Source organism: Haliotis rufescens, unplaced genomic scaffold, assembly GCF_023055435.1.
Source record: "Haliotis rufescens isolate VD_foot unplaced genomic scaffold, xgHalRufe1.0.p SCAF_1, whole genome shotgun sequence".
Lineage (NCBI taxonomy): Eukaryota > Metazoa > Mollusca > Gastropoda > Lepetellida > Haliotidae > Haliotis > Haliotis rufescens.
The window spans coordinates 85,337,941-85,362,509 of record NW_025963779.1 but is presented as its reverse complement, the minus strand read 5'-3'; the positions used below and the strand labels follow the sequence as shown (position 1 = coordinate 85,362,509).

General features: G+C 38.0%; 1 protein-coding gene across 7 annotated transcripts; it reads right to left on the bottom strand.

The window, feature by feature from the left end:
* Nucleotides 1–542: 542 nt before the first annotated feature.
* LOC124122060 (aryl hydrocarbon receptor nuclear translocator homolog) lies at nt 543–24,569 on the bottom strand. Of its 7 annotated transcripts, none has more exons than XM_046485225.2 (15): nt 24,367–24,569; nt 22,607–22,655; nt 21,798–21,872; nt 17,558–17,730; nt 16,925–17,004; nt 15,573–15,665; nt 14,902–15,019; nt 14,580–14,609; nt 13,731–13,925; nt 12,158–12,353; nt 11,336–11,442; nt 9,363–9,513; nt 8,418–8,748; nt 7,619–7,697; nt 543–5,072 (listed from the first exon to the last, which is right to left on the bottom strand). In XM_046485225.2, the coding sequence occupies exons 1-15, from the start codon at nt 24,407–24,409 to the stop codon at nt 4,750–4,752; spliced, it is 2,043 nt and encodes a 680-aa protein (XP_046341181.1). In that variant the 5' UTR covers nt 24,410–24,569; the 3' UTR covers nt 543–4,749. The 7 variants fall into 7 exon arrangements, with proteins under 7 accessions (XP_046341181.1, XP_046341184.1, XP_046341183.1 ...); XM_046485228.2 differs by having other exon boundaries at nt 12,158–12,338; XM_046485227.2 differs by having other exon boundaries at nt 17,558–17,715.

Genomic DNA, 24,569 nt, shown 5'->3' with positions numbered 1-24,569 from the left:
GTATGGGTTGCTAAAGACCCATTCTACCCCGGACCTTTACGGGTACAGTATGTTGGTTCAGACCCCAGAGTATGGGCCGTATGGTGTTAGATGAACACCAAATCATTTTGCAACAACGCTTTGTGCAATTCCGGTTTTAGGCATTCCAAATGGCACACAACCGCTCATTTTCAGATTGCCAGTAAACGGTTTCTTTTCAGTTTAAAACATTGCATAGAGTTACTGTATATAATTTGACTGGGTCCCACGTGTACTGTGAATATGTGACGAATTTCTTACACATGGAATACATGAACAGTTTCAGGGTCATCAAAGGTAATATTGAGAAAGTGTACATCATTGCAATTGTCATGCATAATTTTGAAAAATCCATGGTTATTTTATTTTGATGCTTTTGTATGGTGTTCAGGAATTCCTTTCCGCTGTTACACCTTCAGGAAATTGTTCCTGTTACATCTTCAGTAACCATAGCTTCCTGGGTGTGATCTTCCTACAGTTGATCATTGGTGAATGACTTCAGAATACAAACAACAGAAGGTTTCTTCCACAGCCAGTGTTTTATTAAGAGAAAGAGACGATATGACTACATGAAGACAGTATGATAATGGTGAGAAGTAACACCAAACTTCTCGGATCACATAACTCACAAGATTACTCCAACAGAGGCATGTCCCCCACACTAACGCTACAGCTATGTTCAAAATTACACTCAAACTGAATGCTTTGTCATTCTCGTTATCATAGTCTGCATGTGTATGTGCAATTGTCCGACATTCAACTGAGATTACACACTTATTGGATACTTTGTATCAATTCATTTATTTAATTCCATTATCCTTGTCAAAGAATGAATATCACTTACAGAATTCTCGAAACTTCAGTACTGCTAGGTTGTCACAAGGCAACAGTTGTCCGAAGCAGTGTTATATAATGCAGACATGGTTAATTACGCTGATTCCATGAGTCAGATACATGCTGCCCCATAGAAAACAGGATAGGGTGAGATCTGAAGACTTGAGACATTAAAACAGAATAACATGCCTTTATTATGGGCTTACTATAAGACAAAGGTGTGAGCTCCTTAACTCTAGGTGACACAGAGTTCCAGGCTCCTAGTTGGGCTGTGTATGATACACATAAAGAACTTCTCAGTGTAAATGAGTCATATGTACAGAAACAATATATACACTGTGATGTATATGAAAAAATGAGGTCTAATTTTCATACTAATGCAGTGTCGAAGGGGACAATTTTGGCTACAATGGAAAGAATTTATTTTTCACTCCATCAATGTGGATCATGTAGAATTTTGTCACTCAGAGTCAAAGGTGACAATTTTCTTTCTGCATTAACCACAAAACCGTATGTGAAAGTTTGGTAATATCAATTCAATTGATATGTTCATATTCAACTCAGTTTAAAATCCTGAGTAGTGGAGAATTAACTGATCAACAAAGTAAAATTCTGATGATACTATAAGCACTAATTCATAGAACTCCATCAAATAACCATAAACTTTATAATCTCTACCCTTCTTCTATTTACATTACTAAAACCAGCTAAAGGTGAGGAGCACTTAGGACAACCTGTACAACATTGTGACTAGACGCTACTGAAGACGGATACAACCCAGTACAACCAATAACAAAAACAACACACATGATAACATGGAAGTACAAGACAAGCTGAACATGTCGGCATCAAATGCTTCATGCCATAATGAGTGAGTGAGTTACTTTTATGCCCCTTGTACTACCAATATTCCAGCCATATCACAGCAGGGTATACTCAGCGTTGGCTTGTACAATGTGCTGTCAAACCCCAGCCCTACCTACTGTAGTGTCTGCCCGGACAAGAGCAGGTTGCCATATCATACAAAATGACTTAAAAGATGGTTCTTGTTACTCTACCTGGTTCCCAGCTTTAAGTGGGCAAAACAAGGACTGGAGTCAGTACACAGAGTGGGTATCCATGTTAAACTACAGCATGGTATGTCAGTGGGCTAGCACTATAAATCTGACGTGCATCTCGGTTGGTGCCATTTGTTGGTGTGGAACTGCAAACTGCTCATGTTGATATGACATGTTGCCATTCTGACTGTGCCACATTTATCTGATCTGATGAGGGCTGCTAGTTTTTTTTACAATGATTACCATTTGCTGTGAGGAGGCCATGTCGGACATTTCAGCTCATCCAACACATCCATGTTACACATCTCTCATCACATATTCCTCACAGTTACCCACTACACTAACCACTCTTCCAGGATATATAAAGTGCAGTATTTGTACAACCTGTTAAATCACATGAAATTATGTCAAATCTTCCCAACAGCCACTGTTATGTTTTGATTAATTTTGTGCTCTGAACAGCAGCCATGAGACAAGTCCTAACGATAAAAACTACAGACAGACATTCTACAGGCAGTTCCAATGGAGGAGGACCTGAACAAACAACTATTTTGTTGGCATGTAAAGACAATGGAGGTAAGTGTATCTTTAAGACCCCAAAATAGGCAGTATGCATATAGCTTAAGACAAGCTCCTCAAATATAAAATAGTACTTTAAGCAGCCATGCTGCATAATCCCATATGCAACATTTGTCTGAGAAAAGAATCAACGCAGTGATGAAATAAAGGGTGGCTTGCAAGAAAATGAGCCAAACATGACAGATTGTGATATAATGTAGCTTGTATGTAATGCAAAATATAATATTGTAAATATCCATAGCATATATATCTAAATTGCATAAAATATATATAAATGGCACATACTATCCAATATGGTATCATGTGCAACAACAACAATTCAAACAAACGTCCTTGTCGGAGTCCAAGCTTGTACTGCATGCTTCTATAAATGGTGATAAATGAGGGTAAATGCACTTAAAAACATTTCTAATCCAAACAGAAACAAGTACAAAAATATACTCCAACTTCAATAGATGATACAAAATACTATAAACACTGTCTACATGTTTCACATGAATTGTTGTGGTCAATTCTATTAAAGCTTTCTTAAAAAATCACATAATATTTGAGATTGCACACCTACAATGTTGCCACATAATCTTCAGGATACCAATACAGTTTGTCCTGGTTATATTCTACCATTGTACGTTTTACTTGCAATAAAACAATAATATAAATAACCCCCAAAATGTCTTTCTAGCTATCAGGAAATTGTTATCCATCTCAGATGCTAGCCACGAATAGCTGGAATATTGCTGATGCGGCTTAAAGCACCCTTTACTCACTCACTCCATCTCAGATGGAATATGTCCACATTTTGACTCTAACAATACACCTGTGGTTAGTTCAGGGCTAAAAGGGATGTTTTGGTCAATCTCATTTGGGCAAGATAGCCACTAAAGCCCCTTGTCAGATACTCTGGCTATATTCAGGGGCAATACAGTGCCTGCAACCATAGCCCAGTTGCACTGAAACACATCCCTTTTCCTTCAATACCTTTAACATTTGTCTTGACAGTACAAACTACTTGCAGTGAAGTGCCTGTGAACAAATCATATCGTTTAGCAATAGTCAAATCATACAATGTAAAACAGATAAAACATGTTTTCAAATTAAATATTGAATACTGACATACACCTTTCTCTCGCTAGAGAAATAAAATGTATAACACTAAATATAGGTGGGATAAATATTTCAACAGAATTAAACAACACTGATTTAGACGACAAGCTTAAAAGGTCTGTGACTGTAGATGACTGTCGATTCTTTACATCCATGTGCATCACATGCCCATTCTGTGTGACTCTTATTAACAGCATAAGAGAGGGTCACCATCTGGCATTATGTGATCAGAAATTATGCGTATTGATTGTTCAAATCATATTAAATAAACATTTCCCCAAAACTGCCTTTCCATTAATGTGATATAAAGGTAACAAGGAATTTTCTGACTCCATAAAACTGGATTGTGCGAGTTAATAAAACCTTTAAATGAACAATCAACAAGTATTTCCTCGCATTTCTCTAAAAAGACAAACCACATTGGGAAACATTTCCAAAAATAGAACAAACATTGAGTATGATGTATTCATTAGCATCAAGAAGCAAACCATTAAAAGTAAACATATAATCAAAATAATCAGAACCAGAAAACAATTTTCAAAAAGATAACAAAACTCTTTCATGACATTGTATCAAATAGTTTCTCAATTAGCCACTTATTTCTAATGATAGAGATGTCATTATGAAGCATTTCAAAATAATACAGCCCTATCTCAAATAATTTTTTTTAGTCATTTCAGAACTTCTTGATATGATACTGTCTTCACTGAATGTCAGTCACTTTTTTTCGATCATTGCCAACCTTCTCTTGAGAGAGGCTACACAATTTCATGGTATCTCATTGTACCATACAACAAAATCATCTGTAAATTGGTGCAAAAGAGGAACCAGTAATGCTTATTTCATATCACCTTAATAAGTTATCACCAGCAATCTTCACTTTCATAAATAAATTACTTTAATATATCACCACAGAAACGCTGCCATGTGTTACCCAGATTGAAGATATTCAGTACTGCTAGTTACCATGTGACCAACTTTGAAATGTTCAATTTGTCCAAACAAAAATATTTTCCCATTTCATCCACATGGATGGCAACACTGCACACAATACTCTCAATGAATACTGTCTTCCAATTCACTGGTACCCATGTGTCGACCATCAGGCTCCCACTTTGTTCATACAGTCCCTAGAAATTCCCCAAATCCCTTGCATTCATTCTGTAAAGTTGGGGAACATTCCCAAGTCGTTGAATTCTGAGGCCGGTTGATCCAGCATTCTGAACACGTCACTGAACTCCTCCTGTCCTTGATGCTGCTGTGCCTGTTGCTGCTGTGCCTGTTGCTGTGCCTGTTGCTGTGCCTGCTGCTGCGCCTGCTGTTGCACTGCTGCTGCCTGCGCCGCTGCTGCCACATCACCGGACGTCCCCTGCTGCCACTGTCCCCAGAGGGTGGGGTTTCCTGTGGAGGAGGACCGATAAGCGAGGTGTTGACAGGATGGGGCACCTGCTGGGATGGCACTACCGGTGCTGGGACCCACTACAGCAATAGATGCAATAGCTCAATACTGGTGGAAGTGCAGCATTACATAAACACTCACTGTATTCAAGTTTTCAAACATACCTTTTGATTTATTGGCACGTAAGGCTGGGCACAAACCTATAAGAATACTATGATCACAACAGTAAGGGCTTTCTGGAAAATTTTCCTTCTTAAGACTAGAAGTGTAATCTATATTTTGCCACCATCTTCCAAATGACTAATGTCAGCCTTCAGGTACTGTTAACTTAATCATGTTAACTTTGTGTTATCGATAAGAAGAAAAATTATCACAGAAAATATAACAGAACAGTTAAATTCAGACTGAGATTTAACACAAATAACTGATATTCCATTTACATGAAATGAAAGAAAAGAGAAAATTTCACTATACTCAACATCGGTTACAACAAGAAGAAATAATTTCCAATCTCAGGTAGGTAAATGAATTACTGATATACAAAGAAAATGTTCATGCAGATATCGGAAAGCAGAGTATGACTCAATACTTGACAGGAGTAAAGACATTACCATGCTCTGATATCAATATCCTTTATACGTTTCATAAAGCTGTCAGCCTAAAACTGCAGGATGCTATTTCTAGAAAGACTGTTCTACAAAACGTGCACATTGACATGCATAGATATATTAAATGCCAAACAATCAACGATGATCAATATAATTAAAGGTTGAATAACAACTGACAAAATGTACTTGAGCTGTTCCATCTAATAAATGAGTTGCCACTGCAAATTCGGTTTTGATTATTGCACTTCACTTAAACGTCAATATCTTTTATCAACACTTGTTTTCAGTGAAATAAAATGTCCCCATCACAGTTAATGCCATCCCGTAGGTCTGAAACATGAGACGTTCCAAACAGAGACACTGTCACAACACACAAGGACATTACAACAGACTGCAGCACTGTCAAACACAAGGAACAAATAGCATCAACAATGCTTTCAGCAACATCCACGTGAATGGTTATATGTTCTATACACAAAGAGTTTTCCTGTAAGTCAATCTCATTAAAATCAGATCTTAGTTCCAGCAATCGCTAAACAATGATCTGAGGACATCCCATCATGGGTCACGTCAGAACGACCTTTCATCCCACCAATCAGATCGTCACTTACCAGATCATGAAAGTGATTTTCTAATCATGCAACCTCGAAAACGTTAACACAGGGTATTCTGAACAACAGTTACGGCCCGTACGACTGATTCCGTCAAAATCATCGCCTATATGAACGGAAGAGGCGTTGCAAAGTACGTGGGAAGCACTGCCATACATTATAAACCATATATTAGACATTCCGGAATGTTCATTTGTTCAGTTTTCAAAATTTTAATCGATAACTGTGTAAACATAATTATCAAGGGTAGTCTGAAATGGAAGTCACCAGGTTGAAACAAATGCCGTAAAGCTGGAGAAAGCCACTTTCTAATTGGCTGATGTCGACTTCTTGTTACTCATTTCAGTGGTTGGTCAAAGTTCGTGAAAATTCGTTCTGACGTGACCTGTAATGGGATGTCCTCAGATCATTGTTTAGCGAGAGTGAGAACTAAGATCTTATTTTAATGAGATTGCCAGTAAGTCAGCCTTGTGTGTATCACTTAATGATTTGGAAACAATTTCGAACATGGCAAAGGGACAGATAGAAAATATGGGATTTTTCTCCACATAGTTGTTGAAGATCAGATAAGGTCTAGATCTCTACAATAGATCAGGGATTCAAAAAGTTTGATGTCCGATACAAATCTTAATTCCTTAGGGGGAAGTAAACAGGTCTGCAAGTTGTTTCAGTTATAGGCCGTAAATAACAGTGAGTGAACGAGTTAATGCATAAAGTCACATCGTCAATATTTCAGCCATATTGTGACTCATAAACAACAGAAATTGAACGGTATTTAAATTCAGGGTTCCTACAGATCTTTGGACTTAATTTGAAGCACTTTTCAAGGAAGAACGTTTGTCGCCTCTTACGACCAGCAATGGAGTGCTAAAGACACATTCTGCCCCGAGTCCCCACGATGCATGGATTCGTATCCACAATCCTGGCATGCAACACTGCACAGTGAATTGTGGTTTTATCATAGGTGGTAAATGATGGAGAGGAGGCATGCATCACCTTTTAGCTCAACAGTCAGTGACCATTTGGTGTGCTGTTACAGTCTGTTCCAACATCTTTTGAGTCTACTTGCCCTAACATGTCACTTGACATCATCTTCAGTAGATCTTAGTGGATGTATATTTGCATAACTTATTACATGTACTAGACTGAAATAATTTTACATGACTCAGGCGTCGAGACCAGTGGTTAAAGTCACAGACTGCATCATTAGTACACACCTTCAATAGTTTGGGCTGTTGGTGATGAGTTTAGAGAATGGTATAAGAACTAAGTAGAGTAATACAAGTATAGGCTAGGTACTGACTACAAACATGACACAATGCACTAAGGATGACAGACTGGGGTTGGACGTCTAGCGGAGATGTAGAGAGGTGGGGAGAGCATGCTGAGAGAGCCGGGAGGCCTTACCTGGTGAGTTGGTGTTGGGGCTGATCTGACTGTAGCCCTGGGGAGCTCCTGCTCCAGCCCCGATGTAGTCTGGTCCACTCTGCACATTTACAAAGCCATAGTTTCGTATCATGAGAAATATTACATTAAATCACATCAACTCAACATGAACTCGCCTTGAAATGAACATTAGTTATAGGAGATACAAAATCTTTGGTCTTCCTATCACTGTATTTAAAGTTCTTTTCAGTTATAACATTAGCCATGACATTAAGTATTTTTTAATCTAAACATCATGTCTAGTCATGTCTAGCCATGGTTTCATAATACATTATTACAAGAAGTTTAGGTGGGCTAGTGAATGATCAGTCAATTATTATCTTGTAAACACCCAAACCATCATATCACTCATAAGTCTAACTATAACATGCCCAAATAGCAGAAAAAACATAAGGGCAAATATTTATGTATGTCATGTTAATGATCCATAACAAAACATGAAAAGTGGGCAACCATTATTGTGAGTACCTGCTAATCTTTGTAATGTCAGGGCAGTGCTATATTTCCAGCACCAATGAAATTAACAACATAATGTTCCCAGGTCACGATGACAGAACAGTCAGCCATGACACAGAGAAGAATCTCTTGTGAGCCAGAATCTACAATCAAATCATACGCCCCAACTCTCACTATCGAACAGAAATTGTATGTTCTCCACTTCCTGGAACTGCAGTAAGGCTTGCCAACTGTCCTAGACTTGTATGGGCTGTATTGGATATATGTGTTTCAGGGTCTGTATGACAGAATAGTCTGAACTCACCTCTCTGGAATATGCACCTGACCAGCCAGCCGGTTGGGCGGGGCTCCTCCTCATGATCCCCGGTCCTACAGAAGGCACTGTGGAGGTCTGGGACAGACCCATGCTGGAAGAATGACTGGGGTACCTAATTGTGGGCTGCTGGTATTGGGAGTACACATCAGGGGCAATAAAACGGCTGGTGTCGGAGGGATAAGACGGGGCCTCATTGTAATCCTTCCTGATGTCTGTCGGCATGGTGCGGTTGGCAGGATATGTGTTGATGGTTGGAGTGGGTTCCGCAGACTGATCACCTGGGTTCGGAATTGCAGCGGAGGGACCTTGCTGGACACTCCTACACAGACAGATTAATTTGGTTATCAACAACTTGGTGCAACTCTCAGAATGAAATGGTGCAGGATTTCACTTCCAAACTGTGATTTCAACACACATAAGGCTTAAAAAAAAAGGAAGAAGAAAGAACTGGTTCTAAGGCAATGGCTTTTGAAAACATAGTGTGGGTGGTGTTTTTTCGTTGTTGTTTTGATTGTTCAAACAAGTATGTAACCGTTCGACATTCCAGTACACAAAGTGAGAGCACATTAGTGAGTGAGTATGGTTTTACGCGGCTTTTAGCAATATTCCACCAATATCACGGCGGGGGACACCTGAAATGGGTTTCACACATTGTACACGTTGGGAATCGAAACAGGGTCTTGACGTGACGAGCAAACGCTTTAACCACTAGGCTACCCAACCGCCCGGAGAGAACACATTAACACTGACTACTAAATAATGTCCAGCACAAAGAGTAGGATACTCTACTTTTACAGTGAATGAATTTTTCTTCAGTGTTTTTTCATGGTGGCCTCAAAACACTTGATTCTGAACCAGGCAGTCCCCACCCAGCCTACCCCACCCTGAAAACCTGTTCTTCCCACTAACTGTCACAAGGGTCCTGTTACTCACTTTGCTGATGAGTTTGTGCAGACAATGTACTCGACTTCGTCAGTGTAGGGGTTCTGGAAGCTGAAGCTACTGGTGCGGAGCCACACCCAGTCTCGGTTTGAGGCTCGGAATCTGTACATGATCGACATCACTTGCCCTTTCAACTTCAGCACTGGAAGACAGACACATACAGCATAACTACAGTAGAGGGACACAACAGATGTCATGCTTTAACAAGTTCGAAATGAGTTCTGCCTGTAAGCCCATGGAAGGTATATTTTGTATCGGGCCCATAGTTTCAAATTTGTATGGGTCCTTAAGGCCTGCAGTTAATTTATGTGTCTATTTATCTATCACAATAAGCTGCAGGTCTTTTTTAAAATGAGGGCCTGAAGAGTTTAGTCAAGGCCTGCAGCTTCAGAAGTTTGTGGGTCCTGATGCCAGCCTGTGAATTTGTTTTTTATTTCAAACACTGCTCATCCTCCCGTAGTTACAATAACATATAGCAGTGTACAAACACACATACACAGCTAGATACATTAGCCATCAAAAAAGTGCAAAGAAAGATGGATGTTTTTAGATTAAACATGATTTGTTTGCCATGGTGTTTCTTTTATACTGGATCCTATTCTACATAATATTCATGTGTTGTGATTTAGACAGGACGAAGATCCACAACCAAACAGACTGGATAACAGGTAAATTCAGGGATGAACCTTTGAATATTAAAGAGCAAGTAAACTGAAAAGAAATGATTGCGATTTTGTTGTGAAAATCAAGATTCCTCGTTACATTTAGTCAATTTCAGAGAGAGAAATTCATAATATTCATAAAAAGTATTTAAATGTTCAAGTGAAATCATGCCCTCCATAATCAGCTTCCAAAACAACTTATTAGGGGGCGTGGCCTAAAGCTACCACCACAGCTGTGCATGATAAATGATTTCATTGTCAGATATGTAGAACTGTTTGCCGTGTCTAACTATCTTGTATTTCTTAGCTGCTGTACATATAATATTTCAGCTATTTTTGTTATTCCTACAAGAATAACAACATTGCATACACTGCTGAAAGTGACATTTGATCTTGACATTGTGAATAATTAAATAACAATAAACAATCTGAAACCTGATTTTTATGACTACCATCCTGTTTGAGCACAAGAGCTCCTATTCCACACAATGAATGGCTGCCAGGGATTATTACCCTGAGTAGACAACTGAACGCATCCTCAATGTTGTTACTATTATTTGCTTGTCTGTTTGTTTGTTGTTTAATGCCTCATTCTGCAATATTCAAGCTATATGACGGTGGTCTGTAAATAATTGAGTCGGGACCAGACAATCCAGTGATTGACATCATGAGCATCAGTCTACACAATTGGGATACAATGACATCAACCAAGTCAGCGAACATGACCACCCGATCCCGTTAGTCACCTCTTACGGCAAGCATGGGTTGCTGACCTATTCTACCCTGAATCTTCACAGGTCTTGTTACTAATAATGCGCAGGTTGACATAAGATGTGGACACGGATGAGCGACAGAAAAGTCTGTTGTGCAATTAAATAATCCAAGGCGGAAGCTGGCAGACAGAGCCCCATACATCCAATCAAATTTTGCAGTGCCTCGAACACCAGGGCTGTTTTATTGCCAGTGACAGATTTTTTCGTTTAGAAGGCAATTTCAAATTTAACTTTGGTCAAGAATTTGTGATTAAGTATGCCCTAAAGTACTAAAATCTGCAACGTTGCTATGTTGAGTTTACTTGCCCTCAACACACAATCCCAGCTGCTATCTCCCACAATGCATGGTTTCATGTCAACATTTAGGAGACAGCATCAGTGTTGCCACAAAACCATATCCTTGTTAGTTCGATATTGCTAATAACTGCTCCTACCATCAATCTTTCCAGCTGAGTGAAAGTTGAATATTCCTTCAAAAGGATCAAATGAAAGTGTAATTCAAATTATTTGCATTCCTATGATGAACTACCTTGATCAAATGTGTCTTTCATATGAGCTTGATCCTCAGGATGGTAGAAATCAAAGGCAGACTTTCCTAGCAGCTCTTGAGGCTGATAACCCAGCACAGCTGTTACTCTGAAAATTGAAAACATATTTAGTACAGTCAAAAACCATTATGTCAATGTGTCTATCACATTACAAACCCTGTAGATTCCTTTCAGATACCTATCCTATAACACCAATGAAGCACAAATTTTGGATTTTATAGTGCTAGCCCACTCATGATACCATGCTGCAGTTAACATGGATACCCCACCAAGTGAGTGAGTGAGTTGGGTTTATCTCCACTTTTAACAGTATTCCAGTTATATCACGCACGGCATGTCAGCTTAATGTGGGAGCAAAGCCCGGAGTGATGCAGTTTTCAGATGTTTACCACTTCGGTGAACCCACAAGCACGGGGATGGTGCTGACAACCTAGAAACATAATTGGGGCGAACTGGGATTCGAACCCACAATCATAGGTTTCTGGCGTGCCCAAGGGATGCAACTCTGCACAGCGAAATCACAGCCCCTTAGACGACTGGTCCACCCGTGCCCCTCCCCTGCACCCAGACACATTAAACAGACTCAGAGCTGACCAGTCCTTCTTTAATCCTCTTATTAACATGTGCTAAGCAGGATAACAACAAGTAACATCTTTTCTCTGGGATCGAAAGACTGACCTCCATCTCTCAGGGCACACACACTATCAATTAAACCACTGAGGCATATTTTTAGAACGATACAAATGATTTCACCATGTTGAACAAAATATAACCATCCTAATAAATATCCAAATTGCACTTACCTTTGGTCCACAAACGTGAACTTTCCATCTACACTGTGCCGTGATATAAATTCCGAGGACGCATTAGGTCCAAGCATGTCACTGCAGTTGGGCGTGCTAGTTACCTGGAGGCGACCAATGGCTACAAGACAACAATGACTTCCGCCATGCTCATCACCATCCTGGCGATCTATCTGGACACCTGTAACCAGCATTTCTAATCGATTATTGCGACTGGTTATTATCAGTCGATAGACGCAATAACTAACACACATTTAGCATGGGGTGGAATCCACCAACAAGTCACAAGACACATAGGTAATGATCAATGCCAAAGAGATGAATTACAGCGCAGCATTCCTTAATTGTATGTAATCAGAGTTTAGAGTCTTAATTATGTCTACTTCATCATAAGAGATTTATGATTTATGCAGTTAAAAGAGTCATCTGCAGACCTACTGAACCAAATGTAAGGCTTAGATATGTATCATCACACTGCCAGCGTTAGAAATTGGCACTAGTCTTGTAGTCCTTGCCAAACTGCTCAATGGTAAAGGTATCATAAGGACTCGTAGAAATTTGCCATTTGTTGGGGTTTTGCTATATGTTATCATTATAAGGACAAGTGGACTGAGACTGTTAGTTTCTACCGCTGACTGCAGGGAACTAGCAGACATTCACCCATTGTTCCTCAGTAAGAAATACCTTATTTTTTTAGTATAGTGCGCACCCATGTATAATGCGCACCCCCCTCTAACGGATTCAGTATTTTGAAAAAATAATAATCGAATATTATGTGCAGAAATAAATTACACCATACCCCTTCAGCGAATTCCAGTAAACGAACGGGTGATGAGAAACTTGGTCAGTACAAATTTGAAATTTGAGATAAAAAATCACCAGACATGTTGATTTACCGTTTCAATTGTATTTAATATTCTGCTAGGCATTGTTTTACATCCAGGGATTAAGATTACCTTGTGTATTTTTTCGTAAACTAAGCCGGAAACAGCAATCAGCTGTACACAGGTTTTCTTGGAATCTACCGGTGATTCGGTCAAGACACACCCAATGACATAAATTTACAGGATTTTAATGCAAGGATCGGCCAAAATTGTATGTGAATCTATTTTTTTTTATCAGGAATAATATATTCCAATATCTTGTTATTTTAGTTGCAGCTGATTGCTTTTGCCCGTGATTATTTTTCACATGGAACCAGTTTGACCAGTCACCATCGAGACTCATGTGATCGCGAAAACGACGTGTTGACGTAGAATCGTCAAACTATAACAAATATGACTTTTAATGAGTCAAAGTATGGCATTTATGATATATGTATCCATTCTCTCATATATGTATCCATGCAATATACACGCATTATTATGTGTATAATGTGCACCCCCTTCTACACAGCTGTGTTGTTTTTTTTAAAAGTGTGCACTATACTCAAGAAAATATGTTACTACTTATTTCCGATTGTCTGCCTATATGGAATCCTCCTCTAAGTGTCTGCTGAGAATACGGAGATGTTTCCCTTGACCTGTGCAGCACTGTTCTATGTGCATGAATAACTCTTTACAAAAGGACTTACTTGATGGTGGCCAGTTCTTGATGTATCCTGTGACGTGGACAACAGAGTAATGATTGCCGTCATGGGAGGGTCCTAAGGTGTTTCTCTGTCGTATCCTAACTGTGTGATTAGCTGTCATTGGGTCGACTTGTACATTGCCCATTTTCATACGACAGATGAAGCCACGACGAGACCCCATACAAAGGCGGATTGATGCTGAAAACGACAATGAAGACTTTGCTCACAAACCTATACATTTCATAAGATGTATTAAGCAACAAGTTTTTTGGTTTGGTTTGATTTGTTGTTCAACGCCGAACTCAGCTATATGACGTCGGTCTGTAAATAATCGAGTCTGGACCAGACAATCCAGTGATTGATATCATGAGCATCGATCCACGCAATTGGGATCGATGGCATGCATCAACCAAGTCAGCGAGCCTGACCACCTGATCCTGTTAGTCGCCTTTTACGACAAGCATAGTTGTCTTTTACGGCAAGCATGGGTTGCTGAAGACTTATTCTACCCCGAATCTTCTCGGGTCCCGCAGCAATATGTAAATAATCAAGTATTGACCAGACAATCCAGTGATTGACATCATGAGCATCGACCCATGCAATTGGGATACGATGACAAGCATCAACCAAGTCAGCTAGCCTGACCAACGATCCCATTAGTCGCCTCTTATGACAAGCATAGTCGCCGTTTGCGGCAAGCATGGGTTCCTGAAGACCTATTCTACCCCGGATCTTCATGGGTCCATTCATTCAATAAGCATGATATAAAGATGTGCTAATGGGACTAAGGTATAGTCTTTGACCAACATCAGCATCAAATCTCATTAAAAAATTGGCATTCGAAAAACTTACATTGGTGGCCTTCTTTCTTCACAGTACCGGCTGAAAATGAAAAACACTTCATATAATTTATAATGGTCATACACATACAACATCAATAATAATACTATTTCATAAAACAACAAAGCTTGTATGCCTTCGGCATGTAGAAGTAAAAGCAATATATCCACAAAAATTAAGACTCTGGGTCCTGTTCCACATTTGATCTTAGAGATATGATTGTTATAAGTGGATGTTAAAGTTTGGGAGTAACAATCGTCTTTGCACTAAGATCAACTTGTGGAAAGGGTCCCTTATTTGGAATGATGATTTAAATAATTAAAAGTGAGATTACTCTTGAGATCTAGGATCCGTCCTGTGTTTTGAGATTCGGTTGTAGAAAGCTGCTCTCTCACTTTGTCCACATCATCAGGGTGAACAAGGTCATACAAGACATTTGCAAACCAGTCAGACTGAAACCAAATCAGTTGTGCATGAACTGAATTGCATCATCATGAACGTCACATCCATGTCAATGTAATTTTGTAAACATACTACTCAAAATAAGTTAAAGAGCAACCAATTTTTTTTTATGACTATACTTAATCTGTTAAGGCTGGTGGGTATTGCAACACACAGCCTTCCAATTGTGGGTGTTCTTTAACTTATTTTGAGAAGTACATTTAAAATCTGAAAAAGTTAGATGACTATAAAAAGAAAGTGAGTGGAGTATGCATGAGTATGCTTTTGTCACCATTAGAACTATATTGCCGCACTCATCAATATTCCAGCTATATGACAGCGGTCTGTACATTATCAAGTCTGGACCAGACATTCCAGTGATTGACATCATGAGCATCTATCTACGATGGATAGGATGACATGCATCAACCGAGTCAGTGAGTCTGACTACCCGATCCCATTAGTTGCCCCTTACAACAAGCACAGTTGCCTTTTACAACAAGCAGGGGTTGCTAGAGACCTATTCTAAACCAAATCTTCATGGGTTTAGTGCTTGTGCCCTACCTGTGATTGGTTGAGGACAGGTGTGATGGAGTCTGACACATAGATAATACGACCTGTATCACACTGCACAACAAACAAGAACCCATCTGCAGCCTGAAAACAAATCAACAGATTAGAATTGTTATCATTAAAAATTCATGTGACATGTTTTGAAAAATACAAGCTCCAAAACTGGACTAAAATGACTATACTGAAGTTGGGGATCATCAAAACAATAGTTATCATTGTCAATAATTCAAAGAATACTACCTCTATTACATCATTGCCATAATCCTGTATTTTGGCTGCGATCACACTACAACTTTCAGATTTTCAACAGAGTCCTCTTCACTGTCATCTAAACATTATCAGTCGTATCCCTAACAGCACGTTGGACTACCTCTCCCATGTGCAAAGGCGGGAAAATCCTCACTAGCGACAGATGATTGGTGAGGTGGGAGGGAGTAAGTCTGATGTAATAGATGTAGTATTGTTAGAATTATTAACAATGATAACTATTGTTTTGGTAATTCTTACAAATCGTCTACTTTTATTACATCATTGCCAGAATTAACTAGTGGGAACGGTGAGTTCCGCCGCTTGTAACTCCCTTGTATAGTCGGCAGTAAGTCTAGTAGAATCATATTCTCACATCCTTGGACTGCTTCAGATCTTAATGAAGAGTCATCCGTACATGTCACTTCCGGTACTGTTTATGTAACTTCCAGCAATGTTGACGTCATTTATAAACTCACTTCTGAGTAGGATTCAACTCTGACTTGGACGGATGAATAAGGAAACCAAGATATGTCATGAGTTGCATCAGGAAAATCCAAAGTGCTATCAGGGATACAACTATAAATGAATAGTTGACAGTCAAGAGGACTTCTGTTGAAAATCTGAAAGTTTACTTTTAGTGTGATGTGGGGGTGGGGTACCAAAATGTATGTATAGCTTTACCTAACAGTTAAAAGTTATTATTAACTATAACTTAACTGAATAGTTATGTTCAACCTTAATTTTAACTTCATAAGTCTTTCTGCTAATTGCTCCTTGAGCCGATGTTTTGTGAGTTCTTGAAGCGTCCTATAAATCTAACGTTTTCCCTCTCTGTACTCGTTTGTAAAGCATACAGAATATATTAGCCCAACTTTTCTCTGTAAATTATCTTACTTAATTCATTAGTATTGAGATAACCCTGTAACTTTGGTATCATTTTGGTTTTCACTCCTTTACCCTTAAAGGAGCCTTCGGAAAAAGTTTTTTTTGGACTTAACTGTGTTTAACTGGAGGCCAGGTTTAGGGATGAGTAACAGTACAATCCTGAAAACCAAGAACCGGTATTGACCATACACGTATGACAAATAGATTACCTCGAGAATAAGATGTTTCAACTCCTGGTCTGTCAAGAATGATGGCTTGTACGATCCATCTGTGTTAGTGTTGCCAGTGCCTGAAAACATTCCTCACTCATTATCACCCATGAAAACACAAACGCCAACATGACATTCTACAAACTGACAGAGTAGACGTAAATAGGGCTGGAATGAGTCCAAATTTACTACCCGGATACCCGACCCCCTATAACCCAACCCTACCTGGGTACCCACTGTAGGTCTCAAGAGTTGGCAACAAAATTTCTGGGAAAAACTATTAAGATACATGTATCACACGATCAGATCATACGTAAACTAAAGTTGACTGAACTTTATCTTTACTCAAACATATACAAGTCAAAGGGAATGTGGGCATCATCAGAAAGAAATACAAACATTAGTGACTTGAAGTGTAACCACTGCAGTGGCTATAGTGACCCACCCGACCTAATACCCGAGTTACCAGTCTGAGCCCTAAAGGAAAGGTACACTATCATGTTTTATTACAAATAAACAGTTACATGTGTACATTTATTATACAAAACAATTCCACTATATTAACCCATTGATAACACTTTCAATCCACTTTATCCTGAAAAATAAATTCTAGCCCTTCAGAGTGAGAATTACCTCTTAGTGTCTTCATGTGTGACACTGCCATTCTGAGAATGGTCAGCTTGTCTGGTTTCCGGGCCAGGGTGCTGCAGGTGGGCACCATGTCACATAGTTCGTTGATGTAAGCTGTCATCTTGTTCCGCCGCCGCCGTTCGATCTCACAGTGACTCTCTCTGGCAAGTAGCGTACTACGCACATTATTCACAAATGTAGCGGTCTGCTTATTATTTCAGGCAAGCATTCAATGGTTAGAAATGTAAGCTCAAGTGAGATGCAAAATGACCTACATAAATATTGATAAACTTTCATACGGGCTATCATGAATTTTCTTTCTTTCTGTGGTGCATAACAGGGCCTATCTGATGTAAGGATAACAGTAATAACTTTCATACAGTTTTATGGCCTGGAGTAGAAGTCAATGTCCAATAAAACATTAAGTCATATTTCATTTAGAAACATCACTGTTTTCCGAGTTAATATACACCTTTCACTGGATGCTCACATTTCCACCCCTGCATGCTTACAGTGTGACATACAATCATGAGCATGACATTCATCTTCTGTAAAAATGGAACAATACAAACATTATAGAAGTCCCTGTCCTGTTAAATTACATATTTCTTTATTCTCTGAATCTGTCAATTATATCTCAGGCTGTATCAGTGATTATTAACTTATTATTTGACTGTTTGGGCATGTTTACCTTTTATCACATATCTGTGTCAGAAGACAAATAATATCATTACAATTGAATGTTACAAAACTGATTCACTTTCTTCCAGGTGGATATGAGGACAATAATATGAGTTTTAAAATATTTGTTAATTTGGACAAAGGTGGTAAAGTTCTAAACTACAAGTATACCCATGCATCATCCCGACATGCCCCCATGCACACTGCTGCCTACAGCAGGGGTCGGCTACATGTACCATGCTCAAGGGACATGCCTGGAGCATGCCATCCACTAGTCCCAGACTCTTGTTCTAGTTATTTCACATTACACATTAGTCTGGACCAGTTAGATATGAAGAATGGTGTCTACCCCTGCTAGGATACTGACATTCAGTCAGGTTTACACATCACGACAAAAATATAATATTTCATAACTTCAACATAGGTCAGATGAACAATTGTTACTCAGTGTTTAGTTGAAGCATTAAACAGAAAGTAACAGCTTCTAAGTTAGTAAAATGTTTGAACATACTTTTTTGTGTGAACAAAAAACAAATATATTACAAATAAGGTAAGAAAGCTTGAGTACAGCTTTCCGATATTTCCGCATGTACATTTAAGCAATTGTACATCATTGTCAATGATGGTTGGTCAGTTGAAGTGAAATGATGTCACACTGAACAGAACAAGGACATCATAGATTGCTGACAGTACGTCAGGTGAACAATAAGCTGACTGCTTTGAAGTTTCTGTGCAAGGTTAACGAGTCATGTTTTGCTTGATTTTCTTTTCTTAAATGTGTAACTTTTAAAAGATCCTTCTCAATAATCACAATTATGAATTATACAAAATCCTTAATTTCTCATAGCTTGTTGATTAATAGGCAGCTTCACCTTTCATCTGGTCCAAGCAATGTTACATGTACAGCAATATGAAGATGTGAGAGAGTCATTCATACATGGTACATGACATAACAGATTTAAAGACATCTTGATTATCACCAAGTTGCACCAGATTTGCCCATCATGCCATGAGAAATATGGGACCATAACTAATTTGCAAAGGATGTTCAAACTAGGATGCATCTGTACCACTAACACTAAGTACTGTCGAAAATAAAGAAAAATGCTTTCACTGCAATTTTCTGAAAATCATTTACTTTAAAGCTAGTTTCCAAAAGTCAATATCTTTGTCTGGTCTACAAGGGAAACCTATCAATCAGATAGTTTTTCGGAGTCCTACATGAGATTTATTTGAGGGAAATGGCAAAAGAAAAGAAGAAATTGACATACTGATCGTAACTGTTTCAATATGCTCCTATTAATCAATATTAGAAATACAAATTGTTAATTCCTTGCATGGGTGAACAAGTCTGCACATTGCTTTTAAGCAATTCAAATGTTCAACAAGTATGGTTCCATCGATTTCCAACACAATACTTATATATTGAAATAAAATAGGGTGGCATTTCCGTTTATTTCTCGACAGCACAATAATGACTAACAAGGCCTGTCTGTTCATTCTGCAACAGCCTATCTACATCTACCCATGGAAAGCATTATTAGGGACAGTGTACTCTGACAGCCGGAGGGATCATGCTTCAGGGTTAGTTAACACATGCCGAAGTCCATCGTCTGAACACATCAATACAGCAAATCTACGAAGAACCATTTCTCCTCAGACAGTCCAAAGCAATCCAGAGAATTAGTACCATATGTGTTGGATCAGAGATTACAAATAAATACACATTTAACCCCCTCTTATCTCAGCTATCAGATAAGTCAACTGATGATAAAACAAAAATGAAAGAGAAAGAGACAGCAAACAGTTTGGAAAAATAATGCTGACAAACTTTGCCTTTGTTTAAATCTTAATTGAAATCAAGCCCTTAAAGAAAATAAAACAACCATACTGATATGTAATACTGAACTTGTGATACCAAGTTTACACCTTTCGCTTTCTTTGTATTTGACCTCAAAACCATGTGTGCTTAACCTCTAGCATCTGGAACTAGAAAATCCACTAAACAATAAAATTTATAATCATAAAACAACTCAGGCTGAACCATAAAAGAATCAACATCATTTCAAGAAACACTATGTAACAGATAAAACATATATTCCAGTGTTCACATTTGACCTGCCAAAGTAACAGAGCTCCAGGTAAGATATGGATTTACATAAAATACACTAACTAAATCCCCAATACCCAATTCATTGCTTGTGTACATATATGCATGAACAATCTCAAAAGTCTAACAGCAAAACAACACTCAGCGTAATTACCCAATTTATCCTGCATACCTGTACATTGTATTTCTTTTCAGATCTTTATTAACTGATCAAATGTGGGCATTGCACATACATGGATAATGCATCTGGCTATTGTTTATTACACATTCATATCGCTGCTGTGAGTTTATGCGACTTGGGCCCACCAACAGATACAAATTAGAAGTCACCTGAAACAGCATTTTAGGCAGAATTGTTAAGAAAAATGTTTATACACTGGTGTAAAAATGCCCAATAGACTTGTCACAAAGGGTTAAAAACATACTGAGTCCCCAGTATTAGAAATTGGCACCAGTTATATAGTCCTTGTCAAAATGCCCAACAGTTAAGATACCATTAGGACCAGAAGAAATTTTGCCATTTTTAAGGGTTTTGCTGTATGTTATCAGTATAAGGACGAGTGAACTAAACTAAAACTTGTTAGTTTCTATCGCTGGTCCCCAAAGAAAACTATCAATACACAATGTGAATGATAAGTAGTGAGTAAATACTCAACATGCTCAATGGTTCAAAATAGTATCTGGAGTGCTGGTATCAAAACAGATTTATCATCAAGGTGTTTAACCTTGTCCCCAACCAATCCATTCATTCCATCTTTATCTTCATAAACCAGGAGTAAAATACACTGGACTTCTCATCACATGAACAAAAAATTCAGATGCCTTCCAGAAAACCAATATTGAATGTTAAACCCCATCGTCTCGATCTTGGATGTTTCCAACCCTGGCAGTGTCAAACTCACACTCTATTCAAATTCTGTTGTCTCAAACTCAATTTACAGTCCCAAGGGCTACAAAGATGTTTACATTTACCCTCATAAGTTGAACTCAAAATGTTTGAAAAACACAACTTAGGACAAGTTTAAATTTATGTCATGTATAACCATGATAACGATAATGACTGAAACATGATACAGCTGGTAACATGAAACACAAGAAACGGTTGATAGGTCTGAGTAACGGAATAATGTTGTACGTTTGCATTCTGTTGTCTGACGGCTAGGTCAGGCAGTAATAAGGTCTATTTCTCAGGTCCCCAGTAGTTTGATACAAGGGGGCTCAACTGTACCTATCAATGCATATTCAGCATATGATCTAATAATTCATAAAACATGCCATAGTACAAATATTTGGGAACTAGCATCTCTAGTATTAGTAATTAGTATTAGTTGGGGAATAGTTAAAAAGACTTCAGAATATTTCAATATTGGAACACATTATTCTATTCTATAGAGCTAAGAGGCCACCTACAAGTCATGCACAGAAAGCGTACAACACTTGTCAGATACAAACCTAGCAAACCTCTCTTTATCAGCTTGCTCCAGATTGTTGCCGAAAGATCCTCCCTGGCTGTCTTCATCATCAGACCTACAACAGTAAACACATTAAATAATGGTTCACACAAACTCAGTAAACAACTTTCAGCGGATAATTTTTTGTTGTCATATCCAATAGTAAATGTGTGAAAAAAGAAGTTGAAAACGACAAGCTAAATGTGGACAATTTCTTGTATTTTTGTTTGTTTCATAAATGCTTCCGTAACTGAGATTCATGTATAGTACAGATCTACCTAATCTGTTGTGGTTTATATGGTGAGTTGACATATATTGGGCAAGCATATCATGACAGGAAACATTTGTATTACACATGCAAAGAAAGAAGCAGGCCCATCCCCATCTCATCAAAAATTTTAAGTAAAAAACTCCCAGTTTCGTATATCAAGCCTACTTAAGATTTAAATACACAACGCAAAGATTTATTTATGTCAAGTCATCAGGATTCAGTGCTTTATTATCCCGACAATGCTGTTGGAATTTCTTTAAAAAAAACAAAAGCTGTTCTTGTCAAATGATTTGAAATGGATCTTGCTTCAACAATGTTCAACACAAAAAATCTGGATAAAAAGGTCTAAGGAAACCATGACCTTTTACAGATATCACCTAACAAGGATTTTTTATAATCAAACTGAGTTACAATTTTTGCAATATTATGCATATTTGTTCTCAACACATGTTGTTAAACAATTATACATTACATAATAAATTAATTTTTTTCCTGAAATGTTTACACCAAAAGGATGGCACATGTGATGAAAAACTTACTCTTTTCCTCGGTTTCTTTTCCTGGATCCTTTACCACTATCAGGTGTGCCTGAAAATGGAAATTAGTAGTAAAAACTTGCAAACACTCACATATTACTTCCTGCAACCACAGTAGCCCTCTCAACATTGATAAAATATAAGAGTCCTTACAATACTTAACATGCTTAAGGAACAAAAATCAAATAATCAAACTCTCCATGCAATTGTATCACAACTAAAATGACAACATACTGTTCAGATTGCAGGCGTATACTGTGGATGTGATCTTGTAACTATAATGTATGTGAAAGCAACTATTTTTAAAACAGTGCTAAACATTAACTTACCAAGGAGGATCCTTGGATCCTTTACATTTTCTGGAATAGTACTTGAATCAAGGGAACCCCTAAACATTCCTCAAGTATTAACATGACATGACCGCTAATTAAAAATCAAAGACTAGCCAGCTTCAACCATGTCAGTGTACTATGCAGTGTTTGGGTCCTTGAGGTCTTCTCAATGATATAACAATCTAGGGAACCCTTAAAGTTTTAACTTTAACATTTGGGTTGACTTGACCCTTGACTTTCAGTTTCATGCTTAATTGTATTCATGATATAGAAGGCTACAACTAGAAGCTAACTTATTTTAGATGATCACACAAACAGAAACTTCATATTGCCCAAAGTATGGTCCTGTGAATATGCACATGCCAGAAAGGTGCATAGAAATATAATAACAACAATAATGAAGCTTACACAGTGCGGTCAAATCACAAGATATAATAAACTTTCATTACCAGTAATTTTAATGAATTTTACTGTTCTAACAAAAGCTAATATATCTAAGAAATGTCTTATCAATAATTTGTCTTCTTGATCCAAAGAAATGGCATTTTGGGGCAACAAATCTTTTTTTTAAGTATTGGGGATAGTGAACTCAACATGCTCAAACCCTACTACTATCCTCGTAACCTTCATTGAGTAAAATTTACAAAGGACATGCTATGCTCCTGGTTAGTAAGCACTATGTTGATTTCAGCATGAACATGATGAAAGTGCTTACACCTGTTTGTAATGTTTTGTCATTCAAGACATCAAACATTTCCATATCGAAGAACACAATTTTACTTTGCTACACATAGTTCTGTTTACATTCTTAAGAAAATGCATCATTGGATATGGATAGCAAAAGGCATATATTACATTTTTTTTAACTGGTTATTTTTATTTTATAGGTTTGTCTCTTTCAAAGCATTTTTACTCTTGTGAAAACAGTAGATGTATCAATAATGAACATAATAACCTATCAAACATTTCCATTGTCTTTCTTTTTTCACATTAAACATTCAAGCAAAAACTAATTCATATGAGAGAAAAGAGATAACTGGAGGATGTCATAACATGTGTTGTCCTTGATAATATTTTTTTCAGTTGTATGGTAAACGTGTTATTGGATCTTTTTAATGAATAGTAAATTGATGATTAGGTCACTGGTCTTCACTTAACTGATATCCTGCTGATGTGTGATAGTATGGTAATTAAGCCATGTTGACCATTTTACACTTCTCTGAGGCTAGCCTTGATAAGCATAATAGAGGTGTATCGAACACACTGAGTTGATACGGCGAAAGTCCGAGAGACGTATCATATCAATATATTTGATTCAAGCGTGTATATCATCTTATATTTCGATATGACCGGACAGGATGCTGATTTTGTGATCGTGTTCATGTCAGTTCTGTGTTTACACTCATTCAGCTCTTAATTTCAGACACAAACCTGCAGATCCAGACGGCCCAGGCGATAATGCGGCCGTTGCCATATCTTTCTGTGAATCCCACTGTGGTTTACTATAATGGTTTCACGCGATAAACAATTCAAATTCGCCTAATTTAGTAAATAAACTGGAATATAATACAATTTGCCTGAAGCAATAATGGCAGACAAAGCTTCCTGGAGCGAGCGAGATTATGCGAGATCAC

What these genes read in the sequence shown, in the direction of transcription:
- LOC124122060 (XM_046485225.2), bottom strand. Translation starts at nt 24,409, where the DNA reads ATGGCAACGGCCGCATTATCGCCTGGGCCGTCTGGATCTGCAG. An exon ending in TGGGCCGTCTGGATCTGCAG is followed by an intron (nt 22,656 to 24,366) that starts GTTTGTGTCTGA and finishes TTCCATTTTCAG; the next exon opens with GCACACCTGATAGTGGTAAA. An exon ending in CCCCAACACCAACTCACCAG is followed by an intron (nt 5,073 to 7,618) that starts GTAAGGCCTCCC and finishes CTATTGCTGTAG; the next exon opens with TGGGTCCCAGCACCGGTAGT.